General features: G+C 42.4%; 1 protein-coding gene across 4 annotated transcripts in view; it reads right to left on the reverse strand.

Annotated features, from left to right (window-relative positions):
• si:ch211-234p6.5 (uncharacterized) overlaps positions 1–16,119 on the reverse strand; it is an 80,496-nt gene extending 64,377 nt beyond the window's left edge. For 3 of the 4 annotated variants that reach the window (XM_058392070.1, XM_058392059.1, XM_058392052.1), the window contains exons 1-4: positions 16,042–16,119; positions 6,695–6,761; positions 6,427–6,522; positions 6,108–6,180 (exon numbers count right to left, since the gene is read on the reverse strand). In XM_058392070.1, coding sequence (XP_058248053.1) covers positions 6,108–6,180; positions 6,427–6,522; positions 6,695–6,761; positions 16,042–16,085 — 280 coding nt within the window. In that variant the 5' untranslated portion in view covers positions 16,086–16,119. Of the gene's footprint in view, positions 1–6,107; positions 6,181–6,426; positions 6,523–6,694; positions 6,762–16,034 lie in introns of all 4 variants that reach the window. The other variant, XM_058392064.1, reaches the window with a different exon arrangement.
• Positions 16,120–18,129: the final 2,010 nt, after the last annotated feature.

Below are 18,129 nucleotides of genomic sequence, written 5' to 3' on the forward strand. Positions count from 1 at the left end.
AATTTATGCCAACGTCGGTTGAGACAAACACAACATAATCAAAACCATCAACCCGAAACTTCATCACCAGGTCTAGCTCATCCACACCAGATAGATAGATAGATAGATAGATAGATAGATAGATAGATAGATAGATAGATAGATAGATAGATAGATAGATAGATAGATAGATAGATAGATAGATAGATAGATAGATAGATAGATAGATAGATAGATAGATACTTTATTCATCCCAAAGGGAAATTCACAGTTTCCAGCAGTGTCCACAAACACAGGTAATAGATAAAATAGGAAGGAATATAACAAAAAATACTAAATACCCAAATTAGGGTACAAAATATAACAAAAAAAATATATCAAATAACAAAATATAAAATATATTTAAAAAAAAATCAAATAACAAAATATAAAATATTACAAAATAACAGAATATAACAATATAACAAAATATAGCAAAAAAAATACTAAATACAGAGATTTAGGAATGAATATGGAGAATTAGAAGTAATGTGCAAAACAAGTGTTTAAGGTTACAGACCTAGCTGATGTGCGAAACTGTTATGTGCAAAAACTGTGTGTTTATGAGTCCTGTGCAAATCTCAGTGTAGTGAGAGTTCTGTATAAACCGGAGTGTAGTGAGAGTTCTGTATAAACCGGAGTGTAGTGAGAGTTCCGTATAAACCGGAGTGTAGTGAGAGTTCCGTATAAACCGGAGTGTAGTGAGAGTTCCGTATAAACCGGAGTGTAGTGAGAGTTCCGTATAAACCGGAGTGTAGTGAGAGTTCCGTATAAACCGGAGTGTAGTGAGAGTTCCGTATAAACCGGAGTGTAGTGAGAGTTCCGTATAAACCGGAGTGTAGTGAGAGTTCCGTATAAACCGGAGTGTAGTGAGAGTTCCGTATAAACCGGAGTGTAGTGAGAGTTCCGTATAAACCGGAGTGTAGTGAGAGTTCCGTATAAACCGGAGTGTAGTGAGAGTTCCGTATAAACCGGAGTGTAGTGAGAGTTCCGTATAAACCGGAGTGTAGTGAGAGTTCCGTATAAACCGGAGTGTAGTGAGAGTTCCGTATAAACCGGAGTGTAGTGAGAGTTCTGTATAAACCGGAGTGTAGTGAGAGTTCTGTATAAACCGGAGTGTAGTGAGAGTTCTGTATAAACCGGAGTGTAGTGAGTGTTCTGTATAAACCGGAGTGTAGTGAGAGTTCTGTATAAACCGGAGTGTAGTGAGAGTTCTGTATAAACCGGAGTGTAGTGAGAGTTCTGTATAAACCGGAGTGTAGTGAGAGTTCTGTATAAACCGGAGTGTAGTGAGAGTTCTGTATAAACTGGAGTGTAGTGAGAGTTCTGTATAAACCGGAGTGTAGTGAGAGTTCTGTATAAACCGGAGTGTAGTGAGAGTTCTGTATAAACCGGAGTGTAGTGAGAGTTCTGTATAAACCGGAGTGTAGTGTGTGTAGTGTGTGGTTTATTGTACAGTCCAGTACAGAGAGAGAGTAGTGTCAGCACTGACTCCTCCCACCCCATGTTGAATTAAAGAGTCACATGGCATGGGGGAGGAACGACCTCCTCAGTCTGTCAGTGGAGCAGGGCAGTGACACCAACCGGTCACTGAAGCTGCTTCTCTGTCTGGAGATGATGTTGTACAGTGGATGCAGTGGATTGTCCATGATGGACAGGAGCCTGCTCAGCGTCCTCCTCTCTGCCACTGATGTCAGGCTGTTTTCTGAGCCCACAATCGAGCCCGCCTTCCTCACCAGCTTGTCCAGACGTGAGGCGTCCTTCTTCTTTATGCTGCCTCCCCAGCACACTGCCGCATAGAAGAGGGCACTCACCACAACAGTCTGATAGAACATCTGCAGTAGCTTTCTGTATGACAGTATGATTTTTTTAGATGGAGTACTGAGAGGAAGCACTGATATGAGTGAGTCATTTATCACTACTTCCTTTACTTTTACTTTTTGTTGTTCCTTGCTGATGGCTGGATTGATCGTTATCTTGGGGAGGTCCTAATTGGTTTCTCCATTCTGTTGAAGTTCTCTGGTGATGATGCCTCTGTAGCTACTCGGTAGAGCAGCAAAGATCTCTTCCCTCATTTTTGAGATGAGACGTGTAGACCGCCGGCCTGTCATCACCTTCAGGTCTTCATCAGGTTTCCATCCATGCTGGTCGAGAAGTTGTCCCAGCTTTGTGACGTTGTTTATGAGAACTGCTCGCACACTCGCTGAGGACAACAGTCTGGTTTGGATGAGTGGGTTAAAAAATAGCAGTTCCTCTAGGGCCCAGTCTTCACTCTCATTCACAGTCCTTTTTGTTTTTAAAATTGTCCTTCAGGTCTGTAGCATTGACCTGTAGAATGGAGTGACCCCAGTTAGATTCACCTCCTCACCTTTCAGCAGAAACAGATGTTTATCCAGTACGAGATGACCAGCCTTCTGCAGAATCAGACAGGCAGTGTGAGTCCATGCCAGGTCTTCATGGTACATCAGTCTCTGTGCTGATTGCAGTCTGAAAGCTCGGATTCGGCTTCTGATGTCCACCAGGCCTTGTCCTCCTTCTTCCTTCGGCAGTGATAGTGTTGCAGCCTTTAGCCAGTGCTGCCCACTCCAGAAGAAGTCCACAACTGCTCGCTGGATTCTGTGGATCAGTTCATCAGGTGGATCCATGACCATCACTTTATGCCATAAACTTGAGGCAGCCAGGTTGTTTATTAGCAGGACTCGACCCCGATAGGACATCTGTGGTAATAGCCATTTCCATTTAGACAATTGGGCTAACACCCTGTCCAGCAGGTCCTCCCAGTTCTTGGTCTGGAAATGAGGGGTTCCTAAAAACACTCCCAATACTTTTAACCCTTCTCTTTCCCATTTTAAACCCTTGGGAAGTTTTGGGGAGCCAGCCCCACTCCACTGTCCGGTGATAAAACCTTTGCTTTTCTCCCAGTTTACTCTGGCTGTTGAGGCTTTCTCATAATGCTGAATACATTTGTTTAAAACTTCAACGTCTCTCCGTCTTGAAATAAAAAGTGTGATATCACCTGCATAAGCAGACAGATGTACCTTGACAGTTTTTAACACCTTTCATAGTAGTGCCTGAGAGCTCCCTCCTTATCATACATTAGAAAGGGTTCAATGGCCAGGCTATACAGCTGTCCAGACAATGGACATCCCTGTCTGATCCCTCTTGTAACTTTTATAGGAGCGCTAAGTCCTCCCCCCACTTTTAACATCACAGAAACATCATTGTACAATAACTTAACCAGAGAGATAAAATTATGTCCAAAGTTAAAACTCTTTAAAACATTAAAAAGGTAGCTGTGGTCAACTCTATCAAAAGCCTTTTCCTGGTCTAATGACAGGACACCCAGATCAAGATCATTAAAAATCCCAAGATCAATGACATCTCTTATTAAAAACAGATTGTCTGTTATTGACCTTTCTGGGATGCAGTATGTTTGGTCCTTGTGAATTATTGTATTTAAAACCTTTGGCCAAGCATTTGGACAGTATTTTGTAGTCCGCGTACAGCAGTGAGATCGGCCTCCAGTTTTTTAAAAGCCCAAGATCGCCCTTCTTCGGCAGGAGTGATAGCACATGCCCTCAGCTGGTTGGGAGTGTTTTTTCTTTTAGGGATTCTGTTAGCACTTCCTGAAAATCTTTTCCCAGGGTTTCCCAAAAGTGCTGGAAAAATTCAGCTGGGAGTCTGTCCACTCCAGGAGATCGTCCAGTGGCTAGCTGCTTCATCACACTGGTTAGCTGCTTCATCACACTGGTTAGTTCCAGGAGTGAGATCTCTTCCTCCAGAGATGCTCTCTGTTCAGAGTCCAGTTTTGGTAGGTCTTGTAGAAGATTAGCAGTGCTTTCTGGATCGCAGTGTACTGTACAGTGAGGTGTAGAACTCCACTGCCAGGTCTCTCATTTCTTTCATGTCTGCAGTTATTCTCCCATCTGGACGTGGTAGGTGGTTCATCTCCTGTTTGTGGACACTCTTTTTCTCCATGCCAAAAAAGACTGTGCTTGGTGAATCCATATCTTTGACAGAGCAGAAGCGTGATCTGATTGAAGTGTCTCTGACCTGCTCAGACAATAAAAAATCAAGATATACCTGGGCTTTGACCTTTGCTTCATGTTAAAAACATGACATGGTATGTTGTGTACCATGTGATGTATCATGTGATGATCTGTAAAACCATTTGGAGTGATTGATGTGTGAGTTATTCTATTGCTCCACTCTTTTCCTATATATAAATGATCTAACCTGGCTCCACTCAGCTTGTTATCTGTAATTTTAATCCATGTGTATTGTCTTACACCCATATTTCTTTCTGTCAGTGTTTGGTCAGTCTCCTTTTCTGTTATCATGTCCGTCATTCCGTCATTAATGTTTTTATCCATATCTATAGTGTTTTCAACATGCACATTTTCCACAGTATCCGCTTCACCAACCGCTGTCCCTTCATCACTCACCTCAGTGTTGTGTACACCAGTGTTACTTACAGTCTGGGGATGTTCTTCCTCACTGTTGGAGGAGCTGCTCCCAGGTCCTGAGTTTGAGGTGGACTCATTACTCACAGTAGTTCCACTGGTGCTTGCCTTGTGTGGACATGCAGCCAGTTTATGGTCCAGATCTCCACATTCAAAGCATTTCATTTTGCCTGTACTGGCATAGATGGTGAATGGTCTGCCTTCAAACCACACCCGAAAAGAAACATCCAGATCAGGCTCGGTTAAATACATAAGGACTTGTCTGCGGAAACAAGTAACGTGTTTTAGATACGTCTTTTTACATCCGAACGGAATAGATTTAATTGCGCTGGCGAACTTTCCGTAGCACGTGAGCGCTTTCTCAATGTGACTTTAGTTGTCGGAGCTACAAGCGGTGTTCCGATAACGTGAGCTCCGTTCACTACAATGCCATCACTAATCAGATCATTCACTAAGTCTTCTTTCTTCACAAACACCACCACTGCCTTGTTCATGCGGGAAGCCGACACTAGATTCTCATACCCGATAGACTTTTCCATCTTCTCTAACACTTCCTCCACCGTCACACATGGCACAGGTACACACCTGACGCCGTTACGGACGCCCTCCGTGGGTGGGGACGCCGTCGCGACCGCCAACAAAACCTCACAAAAATCGCCCCTAATAAAATATTAAATCGCCTTTCAATCTAACCTTTTTATCAAAAAGAAAGTAAGAAAAGCAGCAAAAACAGTCAGGTTTCCCAAACTGTCACCCTCTCACAATGTTCACCCTCACGCACACCCACACACTCCCAGCATGCACCGAGAGAGAGAGAGAGAGAGAGAGAGAGAATTAGCACTTGCTCTGGTTTATGTAATATACAGACTGTAATAAATTCCTTTTAAGAGAAGTTCCCACTCAGTGTTCAGACAGACATGGAGTGTGTGTTCACTCAGTGTTCAGACAGACATGGAGTGTGTGTTCACTCAGTGTTCAGACAGACATGGAGTGTGTGTTCACTCAGTGTTCAGACAGACATGGAGTGTGTGTTCACTCAGTGTTCAGACAGACATGGAGTGTGTGTTCACTCAGTGTTCAGACAGACATGGAGTGTGTGTTCACTCAGTGTTCAGACAGACATGGAGTGTGTGTTCACTCAGTGTTCAGACAGACATGGAGTGTGTGTTCACTCAGTGTTCAGACAGACATGGAGTGTGTGTTCACTCAGTGTTCAGACAGACATGGAGTGTGTGTTCACTCAGTGTTCAGACAGACATGTTATGTAGAATAATAACACTCAGTGATCTTATAGGAGTAAGATCTGATGTTCAGCCTCCTGGGAACCTTCTTGACAGTGATGGATCATGTAGCAGGGCCCAGGAAATATTACATTTACATCTAAACATTAGATAAAGGCAGATTCTGAGACTGGACATTTGTTGTGGTCAGAATCAATCAAGACTCAGTATGAGGAGGTCAGAGGTCACATCCCTGTTAATTACAGATGATGAGTTATAAACATTAAAGCAACCACACACACACACACACATACGGACACACACACACATATGGACACAGACACACACACACGGACACACGGACACACAGACACACACACGGACACACACAGAGTGTATGACTTACCTTTATAGTAAAAGAGACAGTAATTAGACAAAACAAACCACCTCCTCTTCCACAACCTCAACCCTGTGCTGTCCTACAGAGAGAGAGAGAGAGAGAGAGAGAGAGAGAGAGTAGATTAGACAGTCACTTTTAATTTTAAGATGTTTATAAAGTTAGAGATGGGAGTGAACAGGAAGAGGAGAGGAACAGGAAGATGAGAGGAAAAGGAAGAAGAGGAAGAAGAAGATGAAGAAAAGGAAGGAGAGGAAGGAGAAGAAGAAGAGAAAGAGGAAGGAGAAGAAGAACAGGAAGAAGAAGAAGAGGAAGTATTTGTACTCACTTTTTTATGAAGCCAGCCTCTGATCACTACTGCACAGTTTGGATCTCTCTGCACTGAGCGAGACCTTTTACAGAATGACTGCAGTTTCTTGTCAGTCTACACACACACACACACACACACACACACACATACATCATCATCATCAATAGCTCTAGGCAGAAAGATTTGATAGGAATTTACAATTTTTTTGAATAAGTAGGCTGGACATTTTTAGGCTCACTGAAAGTGTGTGTGTGTGTGTGTGTGTGTGTGTGTTTAATATACACACCTTGTCTCTGGTTGAGGAAACTGTGACCACACTAGAGGCTTGACTCACTCTGTCCTGTTCCATCATCCTGCAGACAGACAGAGACAGGTTTTGTCTTTTTCTTTGTCTTTCTTGTCACATTTTGTCTCATGTCTTTTCCTCGATTACTGATTTATACTTCTACCTGGTTTTATTTATTACACTGTCATGATTTCTGCCCTTATCTTTATTTCTGGTCAAGAACTTTTCATTAATGATCAAATGTAGATCCTTTACTTTTATATAGTGCTGTTAACTATGAACATTATCACAAAGAAATCCACATATGAACTTAATATGAAAAAATGTGTTTATAATGATTTATAATCCCACTCTCTGTGTTTATAATGATTTATAATCCCACTCTCAGTGTTTATAATGATTTATAATCCCACTCTCTGTGTTTATAATGATTTATAATCCCACTCTCTGTGTTTATAATGATTTATAATCCCACTCTCTGTGTTTAGAATGATTTATAATCCCACTCTCTGTGTTTAGAATGATTTATAATCCCACTCTCTGTGTTTAGAATGATTTATAATCCCACTCTCCGGTGGCACCCAGATGAGAATGAGGTTTCTCTCTGGGTTTCTTCCTCATGACGTATCAGGAAGATTTTCCTCACCACAGTCACCTCTGTCTCACTCATTAGGGATAAATTTAAATTTAAAATTGATCATTTATATTCCTGTAAAGCTGCTTTGTGTACACTGAACATTGTTAAAGTTATTATGAATTAAAATGGCCTCTGAAAGCTTTAGCTTTTTAGGAAGAGTAGTTTCCAGTTCTGTCTTGTTTTTCTTTTCGATTCTTGCAGTTCTAACTCTAACTCTAACTCCGATCAAGCTCAAACAAATCCCTGACCTATCACAGCCCTCTACAAAGGTGTGAGAGGGAACACTGAGACTGGCCTTAAATATCCTCCCTGCTAGCTGCAGGCAATCCATATGAACAGTTCTCCAGAATGGCTCTCTCACTGTGCACCATTGCTGCCCCCTGTTGGTGACTGGCAGCCTAGCATGGCCTCGTACTATAAGAGGTTTATATTTGATAGGACGCACACACATGACATTATAATCAGACACGGAGACGAGATCAGACCAGGAGTCTCATTAATGACAATCTAGATGAAAAAGCCACCAGCACAAAAAAATTGAATGATTTTTAATTCAATTCAATTTAATTTGTATTCAATTCTATTTGTATAGCATTTTTAACAGTGGACATTGTCTCAAAGCAGCTTTACAGAAATATAGACATAAACATAAACAGTAAAAAAAAAGATAAATGTTTAAAGTTGACGGTGGTGAGGAAAAACTCCCTGAGATGATCTGAGGAAGAAACCTTGAGAGGAACCAGGCTCAGAAGAGAAACTCATCCTCATCTGGGTGACACTGGACAATAAATCATTTAAATGTAAATAGTGTCCTTTGTACAGCAACCAAGAGCTCCTGAGGAACTGACAGGTCAGTGTAGTTTCTGAGGTCATTATTTACCACACTTGCGTGTCCACAGCTGTACACAGTGACCACTGACAAAGCTGCATGTGCCAAATCTTCACGTAAGGCAAAACCCCAAACCATCTTTAAATGTTTTATTCAGTGTTACTCATCATTTCCTCTGTGTCACCTGTCTGATCTCCGAAATTAGCATTTACTCTCTTGGTTACATGACAGTACATGATACCTGGAGAAGATTACAGTCAGTTTACATTTACGCTTCTGGCATTTGGCAGACACTTTTATCCAGAGCGACGTACAAGAGTACTTTAAAGTCTCTTTCAGTGAATACATTAACACTGCTTCAGTAGATCACAGACTGAGGATACCATCAGCATAAAAACAGAGGCAGGTTTTTTTACCTGCTGTTCCACTTTTACACCACAACTCTTCCATTCACCTGGTCAGGAATGTGTGGGAATGTACACACTTCCTCAGGCATAAACAAAATTTGATGAATCCTATTCACTGCTTAGAAACATGCAGGCTTTAAAAACAAAACTATCCTAGGAAAAGAAAATAAGGAGAAGATAAAGAATGTGGCAATAGAAGCAGAGACTCATTACAGAGCTCTGGGAGCCAAGAGGAATATTTGTGAAGCTAAACAGTTCAATCTGTATGTTTATACCCTAAGATAATGTGACTTATGGTGCAGTTGACTCTAATTTATAGCTGATTATCTGCTCTTCATTTCCATCCACCTCTGCGAGAATTAATGTAAAAACAGATAAAACTGAGATGGAGACACAACACAGTCAAAGAATCCAAATCATCTTAAATCATCTTGACCCTCAAATCCATCTGACTAGAATTATCTCAGGTGTAACATAATTCTAGGATTAAGTAAAAGTAAAATAAATAAAATGCACTGTGAGTGACATTAAGTACAAGATTCTCATTTTCAATGCACACAGTCATGAAACACTGAATATAACACACACACACACACACACACCCACACACACACTCACACACACACACTCACACACACACACACACACACACTTCTAACCTGCTGGATGAAGCTCCTCTGCACTCACATTTAACCATTCCTGTGAGAAAACACACACACACACATGCACACACACTGAACATGAACTATTGCTAAGTTTGGAGTGATAGGTGACAGGTGGTCACCATGGGCGGAGTCAGAGGAATGAGTACTATGTTAGGGAAGGCACTCACAGCCACACACACACACACACACCCATGACATGGCCACACTTAAATTCTCAACCTCAGATGTCAAAAAGAATTTCACACTCTCTCTCATACTACAGCACACACACACACACACACACACACACACACTGTCTCCTGTCTCTCTCACACTACAGCACACACACACACACACACACTGTCTCCTGTCTCTCTCACACTACAGCACACACACACACACACACACACACTGTCTCTCACACTACAGCACACACACACACACACACACACTGTCTCCTGTCTCTCTCACACTACAGCACACACACACACACACTGTCTCTCTTACACTACAGCACACACACACACACACACACACACACACTGTCTCTCTTACACTACAGCACACACACACACACACACACACACACACTGTCTCCTGTCTCTCTCACACTACGGCACACACACACACACACACACACACTGTCTCTCACACTACAGCACACACACACACACACTGTCTCTCACACTACAGCACACACACACACACACACACACTGTCTCCTGTCTCTCTCACACTACGGCACACACACACACACACACACTGTCTCTCTTACACTACAGCACACACACACACACACACACACACTGTCTCTCTTACACTACAGCACACACACACACACACACACACACACTGTCTCCTGTCTCTCTCACACTACAGCACACACACACACACACACACTGTCTCTCACACTACAGCACACACACACACACACACTGTCTCTCTTACACTACAGCACACACACACACACACACACACACTGTCTCTCTTACACTACAGCACACACACACACACACACACACTGTCTCTCTTACACTACAGCACACACACACACACACACACACTGTCTCCTGTCTCTCTCACACTACAGCACACACACACACACACTGTCTCTCTTACACTACAGCACACACACACACACACACACACACTGTCTCCTGTCTCTCTCACACTACAGCACACACACACACACACTGTCTGTCTTACACTACAGCACACACACACACACACACACACACTGTCTCTCTTACAGTACAGCACACACACACACACACACACACACACACACACACACTGTCTCTCTTACAGTACAGCACACACACACACACACACTGTCTCTCTTACACTACAGCACACACACACACACACTGTCTCTCTTACACTACAGCACACACACACACACACACACACACACACTGTCTCTCACACTACAGCACACACACACACACACACTGTCTCTCTTACACTACAGCACACACACACACACACACACACACTGTCTCTCACACTACAGCACACACACACACACACACTGTCTCTCTTACACTACAGCACACACACACACACACACACACACTGTCTCTCTTACACTATAGCACACACACACACACACACACACACACACACACTGTCTCTCTTACACTACAGCACACACACACACACACACACACACTGTCTCTCTTACACTACAGCACACACACACACACACACACACACTGTCTCTCTTACACTACAGCACACACACACACACACACACACTGTCTCTCTCACACTACAGCACACACACACACACACACTGTCTCTCTTACACTACAGCACACACACACACACACACTGTCTCTCTTACACTACAGCACACACACAAACACACACACACACTGTCTCTCTTACACTACAGCACACACACACACTGTCTCTCACACTACAGCACACACACACACACACTGTCTCTCTTACACTACAGCACACACACACACACACATACACTGTCTCTCTTACACTACAGCACACACACACACACACACACACACTGTCTCTCTTACACTACAGCACACACACACACACACACACACACACTGTCTCTCACACTACAGCACACACACACACACACTGTCTCTCTTACACTACAGCACACACACACACACACACACACATACACTGTCTCTCTTACACTACAGCACACACACACACACACACACACACACACTGTCTCTCACACTACAGCACACACACACACACACTGTCTCTCTTACACTACAGCACACACACACACACACACACACACTGTCTCTCTTACACTACAGCACACACACACACACACACACACTGTCTCTCACACTACAGCACACACACACACACACACTGTCTCTCACACTACAGCACACACACACACACACACACACACACACTGTCTCTCACACTACAGCACACACACACACACACTGTCTCTCACACTACAGCACACACACACACACACACACACACACACACACTGTCTCTCTTACACTACAGCACACACACACACACACACACACACTGTCTCTCACACTACAGCACACACACACACACACACTGTCTCTCTTACACTACAGCACACACACACACACACACACACACTGTCTCTCTTACACTACAGCACACACACACACACACACACACACACACTGTCTCTCTTACACTATAGCACACACACACACACACACACACACACACACTGTCTCTCTTACACTACAGCACACACACACACACACACACTGTCTCTCTTACACTACAGCACACACACACACACACACACACACTGTCTCTCTTACACTACAGCACACACACACACACACACACACACACACTGTCTCTCACACTACAGCACACACACACACACACTGTCTCTCTTACACTACAGCACACACACACACACACACACTGTCTCTCTTACACTACAGCACACACACACACACACACACACTGTCTCTCTTACACTACAGCACACACACACACACACACACACTGTCTCTCACACTACAGCACACACACACATACACTGTCTCTCTTACACTACAGCACACACACACACACACACACTGTCTCTCTTACACTACAGCACACACACACACACACACACACACACACACTGTCTCTCTTACACTACAGCACACACACACACACACACACACACACACTGTCTCTCACACTACAGCACACACACACACACTGTCTCTCTTACACTACAGCACACACACACACACACACACACACACACACACACTGTCTCTCTTACACTACAGCACACACACACACACACACACACACTGTCTCTCTTACACTACAGCACACACACACACTGTCTCTCACACTACAGCACACACACACACACACTGTCTCTCTTACACTACAGCACACACACACACACACATACACTGTCTCTCTTACACTATAGCACACACACACACACACACACACACACACACACTGTCTCTCTTACACTACAGCACACACACACACACACACACTGTCTCTCTTACACTACAGCACACACACACACACACACACACACTGTCTCTCTTACACTACAGCACACACACACACACACACACACACACTGTCTCTCTTACACTATAGCACACACACACACACACACACACACACACACACACTGTCTCTCTTACACTACAGCACACACACACACACACACACTGTCTCTCTTACACTACAGCACACACACACACACACACACACACTGTCTCTCTTACACTACAGCACACACACACACACACACACACACACTGTCTCTCACACTACAGCACACACACACACACACTGTCTCTCTTACACTACAGCACACACACACACACACACACACATACACTGTCTCTCTTACACTACAGCACACACACACACACACACACACACACACACACTGTCTCTCACACTACAGCACACACACACACACACTGTCTCTCTTACACTACAGCACACACACACACACACACACACACTGTCTCTCTTACACTACAGCACACACACACACACACACACTGTCTCTCACACTACAGCACACACACACACACACACTGTCTCTCACACTACAGCACACACACACACACACACACACACACTGTCTCTCACACTACAGCACACACACACACACACTGTCTCTCACACTACAGCACACACACACACACACACACACACACACTGTCTCTCTTACACTACAGCACACACACACACACACACTGTCTCTCACACTACAGCACACACACACTACCACTCACACACACACTGTCTCTCACACTACAGCACACACACACTACCACACACACACACTACCACACACACACACTACCACACACATATCATAGCACTGTTCAGTTCTGAATTCTGATTGGTCAGAAAGTGTTCATTAATTATACAGATGGATATTAATATGTTGTTTCTAACCTGTGATTGTTTCTATAGTAACGACTCATTTACACTCTTACTCTCTCCCTGTTAGTTTAAATGATTGATTCATTTTTTTCTTATTAGTAATTTTTTTGTTGTAGTCTTATTACTAGTTTATTGTTTCTTATGCTAAGACCTTACATCATTATTTTATGATAAGCCTTCTGAGATACAAAAATTCTCTTAGTGCTGCTAGATCAGCGTATCTCTCTTCCTTAATCGAAGATAATAAAAACAATCCTAAATTTTTATTTAGCACTGTAGCAAAACTAACTAGGAGTAAAACCACTGTAGAAAAGCGCACACCATCTACATTTAGCAGCAATGACTTCATGAATTTATTTTGATGGCAAAACTGAAAATATCAGGCAGAAAATTAGACTATTCATTTAAAACCAGATAATCTGATAGATAATCCTGTAGATAACACTAACATCGATCTTAGACTAGTGTTTAGAATGTTTCACTCCTTTTCAAGAGACTGATTTAATTTCACTAATTTTTTCTAGAAAATCCTCCACTTACATTTACATCATCCCGCATCCTAGATCCTTTACCCACATCTTTCCTTAAACAGATATTACCAGTAGCTACTGAACCCCTTCTAAAAATAATTAATTCTTCTCTAAGCACTGGCTATGTGCCTAAATCTTTTAAGCTAGCAGTTATCAAACCCTTGATTAAAAAACCGGACCTCGACCCCGGTCAGCTGTCTAACTATAGACCGATATCAAACCTGCCCTTTATCTCCAAGATCATAGAAAAGGCTGTAGCACAGCAGTTATGTTCAGACCTGCATAGAAATAACATTTATGAAATGTATCAGTCAGGATTTAGGCCTCATCATAGCACAGAGACAGCACTGGTTACAGTGGTCAATGACCTGTTACTGACCTCTGATCAGGGTTGTGTCTCCCTACTGGTGTTGCCCCACAGTTATGGAACAGCCTTCAGATTAGTGTTGAAGGCTGAAGACACATTTGTTTAGTCAAGCTTTTAATATATAGTTCTTAGGTAAAGGAGCAGATCTGGAAGGTTCATGGTCATAGAGTGTTTGGTGTACTGGGATGTTTGGATGCTGTCTCCTTACCACTCTCACATGGTCACTCAGGTTTTCTGAAGTTTGCTAAAGGTCAGTGAGATGACTGTGGGATTGGACCAGAGAAAAACATGAAGGAAGCTGTGCATGTTGTTCCACAGGACTGTAAGTTCTAAGCTCAGTTTGCACTAACGTTTCTCAAGATGAACTTAAATAATGCTTAAGCACAAATTCCAGTTAACACAATTAGCACTTTTATACAGTTATAGAAGTGAATTATTTATAATCACATCATCCAGTGCCACCCAGATGAGGATGGGTTTTCCTTTCAGTCTGGTTTCTTCCTCATGTGGACACAGGGAGGTTTTGCCACTGTTCCATTGATTTGCTCATTATGGACACACTTTAAATGTATAATTTATATCTGATAATACACTATGATGATGATGACTAAGTATAAACAATTATATCTAAATATTTATATTATATTTATGTTAAATTAGTGACAGATGAATGTGTTTAGGGTGAAATTATAAACGATGTGATGAGAAATTGATGCATGTAAACACAGCCGGACTCACATTTTTATGCTAATAAACAAATTGTTTCTGTGTCTGTGTGTGTGTGTGTGTGTGTGTGTGTGTGTTTTCAGTGGAATGCTGTTGTAGGAGTGTGTGTGTGGGTGTTGAAGAATGTTTTCCCATTCAATTCAGCAAACTTTGTAAGCAAATAATAATAAAAACAAATAAATAAAAACAGATATATGAATCAGATCCATAGTCTTGTAAAATGAAATAATTAACAGATAATAATAATAACTAATAATTACAATTAATAATAATTAAAGTAAAACCCCATATAATTAAACAATGAAGTGATGATGATGATAATAATAATAATAATAATAATAATAACTAATAATAACTAATAATAAGTATTAAAATAAATATCACCTTCTGCTCTGTCTCTACTATCAAGTCAATTCAAGACACATAACATCACAATTGTATAAAAACTCTGCTAGATCATGACATCATGCTATCTGGTCATGTCTGTATATTCAGAAGATCCGAAATCCTCAGAATCATCAGAATCCCACTCTGTCTTTCCATCACAATACTAAGTGACCATCATCACTTCAAAAACTGGAATATCTAAAATCTAGGCTTTATAAGTTCATGTAGGATTGTGAAAGTTAAAAAAAAAAAAGCATTATGAACAGTAATTATAAGTAATTATAAACAAACTCTCTCTCTCTCTCTCTCTCTCTCTCTCTCTCTCTTTCTATAACACACACACACACACACTTCACACTTTCAGTTATCTTTGAGAACAAAGAAAGATTACTTTTTACCCGTTCTGTTGTCTGTGTCCGAAAGCAATTTCTAACTCCATCATCTCTTCGTCCTCTTTCTTTCTCTCTCTCTCTCTCTCTGCCCCCCCCCAGACCCCCCAAAGCTTTCTGCACCTACACATTTTGTGTAAAGACTCACAGTTTCTTCCCTGAACACTAGCCTCTCTGTCCTTGTCCCTTCCTCCCTCTTTCTCTCTCTCATCACGGTGACCTTTTCATTTCAGCAGCCTTTTTAACAATGAAGGCATTTACATCACACTCACATCTTATTTAATTCCCTATTTTATTAATCTGTCTGTCTGAAACAGTGGATTCTGTCTTTAAATGCACCATAAACCTTACACTAATTATTTATTTATTTGCTATTAACACCAGGAAACTGTGAAACATATTTTTTCATTTCATTGCCTGTAGCGCTTATCCGATCTATACTCAGGTCACGGGGAGCCTGTGCCTATCTCAGGAGTCATCAGGCATCAAGGCAGGATACACCCTGGACAGAGTGCCAACCTATCGCAGGACACACACACACACACACACATACACACATACACACATACACACACACTCTACGGGAAATGTAGAGACTCCAATCAGCCTAGAAGCATGTCTTTGGATTGTGGGAGGAAACCGGAGCACCCGGAGAAAACCCACCAAGCACAGGGAGAACATATAAACTCCATACACACAGTGAGTGGGAGCAACTAAAGAAATCACTGTAATTTTATTTTTGCATTCATTTGTAAATTCCATGATTTCACCTCTAGATGGAGACAGAGAGATTAAGAATACTACCTGTGTGAAGTTACAGTGTATGAAGAAGAAGAAGAAGAGGAAGAAGAGGAAGAAGCCTGCCTTATTGCTACACACACGTTACAGCACAGTACAATTCTTTTTCTTTACAAATCCCAGCTTTGGAGTTTGGGGTCAGTTCACAGGGTCAGTCATGATATGGTTCTCCAGGAGCAGAGAGAAGAACCTGATAAACAAATCAGATCTTTAACCACTTCCCAGAGCCACCACTGTCCATAAATGTACATCCTGAGATACGACTTTTAATTAAAAATTTAAAAGCTTTAAGTGGTCTTTATTTGTCACGAATACATTACTGCACAGTGAAATTCTTTCTCCACACTTGGAGGTTTGGGGTCAGAGCAGAGGGTCAGCCATGATACAGCACCTATGGAGCAGAGAGGGCTAAGGCTAACTCAAGGGATGAACAGTAGCCACTAGGCAACACTGAAGCTCAAACCTCTGACCTTCTGATTAGTAACCCTGTGACACCACACTTACTCCCTCACCTGCTGAGCGAACCCATGCTAAACTGTTTCTACAGATTTGAGTCTTGATGTGAACTCCGCTCTAAGCAGGTCTCGAACCCAGGTCTCCGGCATGGGAGGCAGGCACACTAACAAGGAGACTAAAGACTGCAGCCACTAGCGTGAGATCAGGGGAGTGAGTTTACCTGCATAGCACCAACCGCTGGCCTCTGTCACACATGCATCATTGTTTTTTCAGTGTCGACAATTACAGATTATTTATTAAGGTGGATACACCGGTTACTTAAAGAGTGGACAGTAGGCGTGTCACAAATTGCACCAAACACACACTGAGACCATGGTGGCATTGCACCAACCCCTCCCTTCCTCTAGGGGGCTCTCTAAATACGGTTAAAGGCACACACACACACACACTCTAACATTCAGTGCACTACAGGGTGTACACTAACTCCTCTGGAGTTTCCGCTACTTCTTCTGCTGCATCTTCTGTCCAGGGCCAAAGCATGAAATAGGCCTGGGTTGCCATAGCCGATGTTTTCACCCCATCCTAGGCTCGTGTAAGAAAATCTTTGGGCCAGGAACTCTCCCTTCACTCACGTCAGTGAGTCCAAGCTGAACTCATACTCAATATCTGTATTACTCTCATAAACCGCTGACCTCACTGACCTGTAGATGTGACCTTTAAAGAAATTTCTTTTTTGGGTAGTGTTTCCTCTTGGATTTCTGTAGTAAAGTCCAGCTCCTGCTGGTCTCTCACACCTCCTGCCTGTTACTGTACTGCGTTCCTCCACAGCTCATCTTCAGCTGC

Source organism: Hemibagrus wyckioides, linkage group LG01, assembly GCF_019097595.1.
Source record: "Hemibagrus wyckioides isolate EC202008001 linkage group LG01, SWU_Hwy_1.0, whole genome shotgun sequence".
Classification (NCBI taxonomy): domain Eukaryota; kingdom Metazoa; phylum Chordata; class Actinopteri; order Siluriformes; family Bagridae; genus Hemibagrus; species Hemibagrus wyckioides.